Source organism: Haliotis rubra, unplaced genomic scaffold (genome assembly GCF_003918875.1).
Source record: "Haliotis rubra isolate DU_JTF1 unplaced genomic scaffold, ASM391887v1 Scf120, whole genome shotgun sequence".
Classification (NCBI taxonomy): Eukaryota; Metazoa; Mollusca; class Gastropoda; order Lepetellida; family Haliotidae; genus Haliotis; species Haliotis rubra.
In genome coordinates, this window is record NW_025765115.1 from 2,642 (window position 1) to 12,001 (window position 9,360).

At 41.6% G+C, this 9,360-nt stretch overlaps 1 protein-coding gene and 1 long non-coding RNA gene across 2 annotated transcripts; both read left to right on the forward strand.

The window, feature by feature from the left end:
• Positions 1-4,363: 4,363 nt before the first annotated feature.
• LOC124263686 lies at positions 4,364-5,781 on the forward strand. Its single transcript, XR_006894911.1, has 3 exons — positions 4,364-4,385; positions 5,222-5,292; positions 5,683-5,781. It is a non-coding gene; the product is annotated as an uncharacterized LOC124263686 (long non-coding RNA).
• A 669-nt stretch (positions 5,782-6,450) lies between these two features.
• Positions 6,451-8,515, forward strand: LOC124263588. The gene is made up of 4 exons (XM_046698243.1): positions 6,451-6,464; positions 7,594-7,830; positions 7,952-8,025; positions 8,264-8,515. The coding sequence occupies exons 1-4, from the start codon at positions 6,451-6,453 to the stop codon at positions 8,365-8,367; spliced, it is 429 nt and encodes a 142-aa protein (XP_046554199.1). The 3' UTR covers positions 8,368-8,515.
• The last annotated feature ends 845 nt before the right edge of the window (positions 8,516-9,360 follow it).

The window sequence follows — 9,360 nt, forward strand, 5'->3', positions numbered from 1 at the left end:
GGACTTTTCTCTTGTTTGTAATCAAACGCGTAACTATATTCATAATAAGAAGAGACTGGACTCACGAAAGCTTTTCGGCGCTCTTTTCATAATGTTTTACATTGTTACATATATATTCTTCCACAACTGCGACAGTGAGGTCTATGACAGTACATATTTAGATATCAAACTGGCTGCATCGTTTGCTCTCCGTCAGCTTCGATGAGCACGTGGAACCATGGAACAACCTATGTAAACAAAGGATCGCTACGCAAATCGAAATAGTGTTACATGTTTTGGATATTTTCTCAGTGAAACTAAACCATTCTATTAAAGATGTTTAAAGTTAGATGTGTAGACTCGTCAAAAATAAAGAGTAAAAGAAATATGTACATTATATTGAATGGACATTGCAAGATGACGAATCGTCACAATTTTCACCTCAATGCAGAGAGATACTATGCTGGCTGGCCGCATGGAACTCTGGGTAGGAGATTGACAACGTGCCAGACGATCTTCTCATGCTCATCTTCTTTTGACGCCATTTTATTCAAGGGCCCCTAACTCTCTGTTTGCACAAGCGGGAGGTAATCAGAACATAAGCGACGTTAAAGAAAGATCTTTGTCTCCCTTAGACTACCAAGGTATCTAATTTAGAAATCAATATGAAATGAGGTAAATATCTCTATGACGTTAGTTAATAGGAATGCCCAGTCTTCACTATTCTATGAAAGATATTCCATTTGATGAAAAAGGACAAAATAGCTGAAATTGTACAAATTATATGAATGGACTGTTGAAGTCACACCTAACATTTACAACAATTATTTTACACAGTTTCAATTAAATGATTATGTAATGATACAACAGTAGTTATTAAAACGTGCTATAAAACGATAATGTGTCAGGTTTCTATATTCAGTCATGATAAGCGTTATACTCCTTACACGGTCTTGTGTACATACATTAACATCTTTTGTGTCGAAGCATATGTTGCATTTATTGGATGATTATATTGTGAATATATGGAATGTTTGGGATGTGTTTCAGGCTAAAGTTCCTATTATCCGTCTAATAACAGAACTAGGATCAAGAAACACAAGACCAAACCCTCTCCCATTGTTTGGATGCCAGTCGGAGACCTTGACAGAAGTAAGATTTGGTGCAGGGATGTGTCTTTATATATGTTTAAGCCTATTTACTTTTTCATATTAACCGTAAAGGAACCACAATCGCTATGTGAAGGCTTAGGAACAAAATCTAATCGTGAGAGTGATCTTTTTTAGGATTTGCTGAAGTCTCTAGCAAAACTTGGTAACGGGCAAGTAGCAGAGGAGAAAAGGACCTACAGAAGCTGATCCGTTACTATAAAATACAGGTACCGTTTATGTTATGGAAATATTGATATCAAGACAATACAAAAACACATTTTCTTGTCTGAAGATACATTCTACGAGACTTTGAAACCCATTTCAACATAATACTTGAAAATCACTCAATGTCTGCAGCGGCGGCCATGCCTGCCATGAATGAGTCCACCAAGGACACAATGAATGCATTGAATAAGTATATATATTGCTATGTGTAAAATGTGCATGATTGTTGCAGTAATAATATGATTCCATTACAGGACAGTATCGGCAAGATCTATGCTTGTGTCCGCAGCAACATTGACGACTATCCGGATGTCCAGCAGGCCATTAAGGATGTAGCGCAGGGCATTACAGGGAGGTCGATCAAGTGACATTGTAAGCTATGAAGGCTCTACATTACCTCAAACCACCACAGAGAGAGAGACACATACACAAGACACACACACAGAGGGACACACAGATCTCTAACTCTGCCTTTAGCGGTCAATCATGGATCATATAACAGAAATGTCCTAGACAAAATCCTCAATACTGTAGTGGTAAATAGAAGGATAGGGTTTACAGCCGCAATATGATAACTGGTAGGTAGGTGTTGTCAGATGGGACTGTTCGAGCTGATTATGCAGAAGAAACAGATTTAACCCGAAAATCGTATTCTCTATTATCGGACCAAACAGATTCAATTGAGTTAAATAAGACAAGTAGCAGTGACAATTATGCTACTAGATCAGAAAGCATCGTCTGCCATACCGGTAGCACCCGCCACTATTCCAAACTAGCCGCTACAAATCCATGAAGACGTCTTTTATACGTGTTTTTAAATCGTTTGCGATATGGTATGTGTCACAGTTTGGACGACCCGTGAAGATTAGGGTGATTAGAATTGGTCTTCAGCAACCCATACTTGTCTCTATCCGTGAAGATCCGGGATGATAACTGATCTTCAGTAACCCTTTATGCCCATACTTCTTGTCTCTATCCGTGAAGATCCGGGATGATAACTGGTCTTCAGTAGCCCATGCTTGTCTCTATCCGTGAAGATCCGGGATGATAACTGGTCTTCAGCAACCCATACTTGTCTCTATCCGCGAAGATCCGTGATGATAACTGGTCTTCAGTAGCCAATGCCTGTCCTGTCCGTGAAGATCCGGGATGATAACTGATCTTCAGCAAACCATACTTGTCGTAAGATGCGACTAACAGGTAGCAGGAGGTGGTTAGGCTCGCTGACTTGGTCGACACGTCATCGTATCCCAAGTGTGAAGATTGATGCTCATGCTGGTGATCACTGGATTGTCTGGTCCAGACTCGATTATTTACAGACGGCCGTCATATAACTGGAATATTGCTGAGTGCGGCGTTATACAATAAACTGTTTGACAGGATGAGATCGTAGCCGCTGTGCGTGACAAGATCGCCAGTGAGGAGGGAGACACGAAGCCTGACGACTTTGACAACGTGTACGAGAACCCTGAGCTTGCACCCACTTGGTAGCAGAGTAATCAGAACCAAAGACTGGCGGGGGAGGATCAGCGCTCGCAGGATGTGGGCACCATCATCAACCACGATGAGAACGAAAGTAAGTTTTGGCAGGGATGCTGTTGGTCACCTAAACACAAATATACTGAGAGAAACAAATAGAGGAACACCGGAAATTTCCAGCGTTTCTTTAATAATTTCCAGTTTTAATCACCAGCTTTGAATAGCGCTGTGGGAGGAAATATGAGAATAAATAACGGAACACCCTGAAGTTGTGTTCCCTTATTTGTTCCCTCAGTATATATACGATCTGTCAATTTTTCTCTAACAGTTTAATATAAAGATGAGTTCACTTTTAAGGATGCTCTGACGCCATTATTGAACTGGAGCCAGTATTCGCCATATTCTGATCACAGCCACTACATTTAGCTCCCGCTCTTAAGCTTTTGTAAAACGCTGTAATTTTACCGCACACCGGAATGAAACCATGGCAACATAACAATATGACTTAACTCATGCCGATTCGTCTTATTTCTGGAATACTTTTTGATGATAAAGTGAATTATTGGTGTTCAGAAATGCAAGAATTAAAGAGTAGAGCAATTCTTACACAACATGTAGTCAAGTCCTACGTGGTATACATATGCTATACTGATGATAGGACGTGTATTTTGTGGTGGAATGCATGTGATCCTTATAGATAAAGGAAACAATGGTGATCATGATCCTGTTCCATTGTTTCAGACTGGAGTGTGGGTCCTCTGGGACAGTGGCGACACCAATCGGCAGCGCTACGATTTAAATGGTGTCTTTGACGTCGTTCTAGATGACGGACGTCCTCGCGTCCCGGAGTCTGAACAGTTCCCCCAACTTGGGGTCAGAGTTAAACGAGGTCAACACATGTCTGTTACATACTGTCTGTTTTATACTGTCTGATTCATACTGTCTGATTCATAATGTCTGTTTTATACTGTCTGATTCATAATGTCTGTTTTAATACCGTCTGATTCTTTCTGCATGATTCATTGTAAATCGTATTGGACTGTTGCGAGGACATCTACTGCCTGAAGTAAACATTGTCAACTTAATACAAAATACTAAAAAGCATATCTGTCCCGGTAAATCAGTTTGCTCTCTTGGAGCATCGATAAATACATATCGAAAGGTTGCAAACCTACATGCCCCCGACACGTAATTGGGGTATACTTAGATTCCACGTGCAAACCAACAAACCATGTTATAAAAGTTCCTTTAAGTAGGAAATAAGAATGAGACCATGTGTTATCTCCCTCTCCCTCTCTCTCTCTCCCTCTCTCTCTCTCTCGCTCTCTCTCTCACTCTCTCTCTCTCTCTCTTGCTCTTGGGCACTCTCTCTCCTAGTTACAAAAGCCCCACTAGATACGATATTAACGGTTTAGTCGATAAGTGAGTATGGACTATAGATTTGGTTGTGCTTGGATGCCAGGTCACTGCTGGGAGTCCAAGAACAATGACAGGCGGGAGAGGGTAACACTGGCGTCGTCATCAGAACAAAGGGGTGATCAGGAAGTGAAGGTGAGAATTATCTTTGGCTTCATGTTTACTTTGCACCATGCATTCGAGGGACATTATCATTTTCATGCAGAGAGGGACCAATGCAATGGCGGGGGTGGGGGTGGGGTGGGTTTGGGGTTTGTGTGTTTCAGGGGTTCGACCATCCCCTTTGAAAATGACTTAAGACCACATTGAAGATTTTTTTTGCGTTGGCGGAGCCAATGTGGGAAAGGGGTGTTTCGAACCACCTGACCGCCCCCCTCTCAAAATTCCTGGATCCGCCTACACACACCTCACACCCTCTCCAATTACAAAAATTGAAGGGGTGACAACCATTATTGGCATGTGTATATGATTGCGATGAAATAGACTTGAAGAAGTTGAAAGCAAAGTAAACAGTTCAGCTGCAAACCACTGACAAGTAAATGCGTGTATACATTTTAATGGTTATAGTAACGGAGTACAAGACCTACGGACATAGTGCTTTCATTGTGTTAAAACAATCTCTTGTTATATATAAGTACTTTTGAAAGAAAAATCTTTCCAATGAGTATATAAGCCGATTGCATAGGTCGACCAAAATCAAGATTAAAAATCGAAGTGATCGCATGTCTTTATCTTAATTTTCGCGCAAGAAAGAACCAAAACAAATAGGTTCAATAATAAAAATATAAACAGGATCCTCCAAATCTTACATATAGTTTCACCTTACCGACAGTTCTATTCATAACTCATTTATATAGGTGAAAACGTTTTTAATCACCGACCCTATGAACAAACTCATTTAACAATGTAAAGGAGAAAGGTCTAGCTGTGGACACAACATTTTAGGCATTTGTATTTCACTTTGACATCAGGTACGGTGGAGTAACGGCAACATCAAAACCCACAAGTTTGGACTGGATGGAGTCTACGAGCTGGAGATATGGTAAGTACTAAAAGCAACATTGTTTTCCAAAATCAAGAAAACAATGTAACACTTGATTTTCACATATTCTATAGAAACAGAATGCTTTCTAATATTGATGAGGGCATGTTTTCAGCAATGAGAAATTTGTTCGACTTCTGTAATTTCAGAACATAATTGTCTTGGACAACCGAGCCCCTCTCTCCAGATAGACCTCGTGTAATCCCATATTAACACGAGCACGTGCTTTTCAGACACATGCATGCCAGCCTGTGTCAGTCCCTCATCTACTTATTCATCTGATAACACACAAGCGCACTCACTCACGCACGCACGCACGCACGCACACACACTCTTCGAATGTTCACCAATACACCACAAGCGTGTATCACTATGGTATCTGTGTTTCAGCGAGCCGCTCGTCCACAAGAAACATACAGGTGGAGAGTTGAGGTTCCCTGGACGACCCCAAGATACAGGTATGTTTCATACGAGTATACATAGTGTCACCTTATTAAGTGAGTGAGTTTAGTTTTACGCCGCTTTTAGCAATATTCCAGCAATATCACCGCGGGGGACACCAGAAATGGGCTTCACACATTGTACCCATGTGGGGAATCGAACCCGGGTCTTCAGCGTGACGAGCGGACGCTTTTATCACTAGACTACCCCACCGCCCATGTCACCTTAGTAAAGTAAAACATTGGATCCTAGGAAACACCCCAGGACACAGGTATGTGTTTGTTTCACACTTGCCGGTATAGTGCTACATAACTGAAGACTAGACCCCAGGACACAGGTATGTGTTTGTTTCACACTTGCCGGTATGGTGCTACATAACTGAAGACTAGACCCCAGGACAGAGGTATGTGTTTGTTTCACACTTGCCGGTATGGTGCTACATAACTGAAGACTAGACCAGGACACAGGTATGTGTTTGTTTCAAACTTGCCGGTATGGTGCTACATAACTGAAGACTAGACCCCAGGACAGAGGTATGTGTTCGTTTCACACTTACACGCATGGTGCTACATAGCTGAAGACTAGATGCCAGGACACATGTATGTGTTTGTTTCACACTTGCCGGTATGGTGCTACATAACTGAAGACTAGATGCCAGGACACAGGTATGTGTTTGTTTCACACTTGCTGGTATGGTGCTACATAACTGAAGACTAGATGCCAGGACACAGGTATGTGTTTGTTTCACACTTGCCGGTATGGTGCTACATAACTGAAGACTAGACCCCAGGACAGAGGTATGTGTTTGTTTCACACTTGCCGGTATGGTGCTACATAACTGAAGACTAGACCCCAGGACAGAGGTATGTGTTTGTTTCACAATTGCATGCATGGTGCTACATAACTGAAGACTAAACCCCAGGACACATGTATGTGTCTATCGGTGTCTAAGTGCCCACACAGTGTCTCCTTACTGAAGGTTGAACCGAAGTACATATGTAAATGAGTGAGTGAGTTAGTGAGTGAGTGTAGTTTTACGCCGCATTCGACAATATTCTAACTATATGGCGACCGTCTGTAAATAATCGAATCTAGACCAGACAATCAAGTGATGAACAGCAAGAGCATCGATCTAGGCAACTGGAATACGATGATTTGTGTCAACCAAGTCAGCGAACCTGACCACCCGATCCCGTTAGTCGCCTCTTACGACAGGCATGGGTTGATGAGGATCAATTCTGACATATTAAGTATTCTATACGTGTATTCATATAGTGTCTCATTACTGAAAGTCAAACGAAAGGACGTGTGTAAGTACACGAAGGACACATGTAAGTATTCTACATGTACATTGTTACGTGTTGATTACCAACAGTTGTGCGAAATAGTTTCCAAATTGTGCTAGCCAGTAGGACTAGCTATGCCTGAAAGTTACTAGCCCACAAAATAATTCTCTGGCCCGAAATTTGAATGTACACATGGGTTTCATCATTTAGCTACTGAAATGGTGAATTTTTTTATCAGGCCACAATCAATTTAAAAGTGTATTTTAACTTAACAAATCGGAGAGAGTGATATATTTATAAAAATGACCCTATGAAAATTCATTAGCCAGTCGGGCCAGTGACTGTGAAGATTTACTGGTCCGACTGGATTTATACTAGCCACGGACCAGCAGGCCTATTTCGCACACTGATTACCAAGTTAGCGAGAAGTGAATCCGACATCAGTCAGTAGAAGAACTTGACGTGAACGTTTCAAACAACTAAACAATGTGATATAATTAATACTTGTATTCTGCAATGAACTAAATTTATCAAAATAATACAAATCACTATAAAGGTATTGAACTTGACAAAGACGTCAAGACAGACCCATACATGGGAATGAATCTACCCAGCAGATAGAGATAGAGGTGACTGTTTCAGGGTCAGGAAGTCCAGGCCTGGAAGAGGAGGAGGACTCCCGTCCGACCGTGTGGAGATGGCATGACGGATATCAATGGAGGCTGTACCAGGACGACATGCAGGTTAAGATTCACCAAGAGTACAACCGGAAAAAGGACGGGACGTGTTTGGTGAAGAAACGGGATGGAAGGTGAATAGCTACTCTCGATCGAGCATAGACGCATGCTCTCATAGTCTCTGCTGATGTAACAATGTACAATGTACAATGACTGACGTCATTGGTGAAAACGATGTACTTTTACCATTTTCAGCTACCGGATATACTTCAAGTCGATGCAAGAAAAGTCTTTAGAAGAAAACATACGCCATGACGTACAAAGACTCCGTAAGCGTCTACTTTCATTATAGTAATAACTGCAACTGATTTATGTTTGAAATCCCTTAAGGTGTAACAGATATTTGAGCAAAGATTTAGTTTTCATATAAAACTTGATTGTGTTATAAATAATGAAAGCTTCCGCCTTTCCATTCTAATAATTGATACATGCAACGTAAGGTTACAAAATGCCAAATCTACAAAGGCGTTTCAGGTAAATATTGCATTGTCTTTGTGGTACATTCAGATGTAGACTACGGGAACTTGCAAATCTTAAAGCAGCGGAATCGCTCCAGGACTAACACAATCATCCCACACCTGGCACCAGGTCTGCGGAAAGGCCGAAACTGAAACTAAAGAAACACCGCAGTTTAGTTAATGTTTACCCGTCATTGAGTGAGAGAGTGAGTGAGTGAGTGAGTGAGTTTGGTTTTACGCTGATTTTAGCAAGATTCCAGCAATATCACCTCGTGTGTGTGTGTGTGTGTGTGTGTGTGTGTGTGTGTTTGTGTTTGTGGGAGAACACCAGAAATAGGCTTCACACATTGTACTCATGTGGGGATACGAACCTGGGTCTTCGGCGAACGCTTTAACCACTAAGCTAACCCACCGCCCTTACCCTCATTGAGAGGGAGGCTGGCTTCAGTAAGATTAATATGGGAGGAGTTATACAGATGTTTACTACGTGCACAGCAGCGAAACCCACGGCCAGGGAAGGGTTCTGATAAAGAGAATACATAAAATGGCTGGACGAGATTCAACCCACGTTCATATTTTTCTGGTCTAGCAAACTGTCACGCCTAAGACAACCGGTAAATGTAATAGAATCAGATGAGAGGGCTACAGTGGTGAGCAACTACCGACGTAACAGCAGCAACAACAAAACTTTACAATATTTAAAAATGAAAAATAAAACCCCAGAAAATGGCAAATGGCCTATAAGCTTGGCTCTCCATAGTAAACCAGCCTCCAGTGGTTGGAGTACAGCATAGTGTGTCTGAAAGGCCAGTACCCCATGTCTGTGGCAGTAGTCGATGAAAAGATGATGATGATGATGATGATGGTGGTGGTGGTGGTTGGCCGTGGGGTTTTGTACACCAACGGCATAGATGTTTGCTGATGCTATCAAACTAGTTTGTCTGGTTTGGGACACATGACGTATCGGCTGTTATAGGTTCACACACAGGTGCTGTCTCCTCTCTTCTTCACATCCCATCTGGCAAGTCGAAATCAAAGTGGGAACTTGATCTGAGTGTTGTTGTTTTCATATTGATTTAACTGAGAGTAAGTATTGTTATCATAAACATTATTCAACCCCTTCTGTTCCAGAGAACCAATCAATGT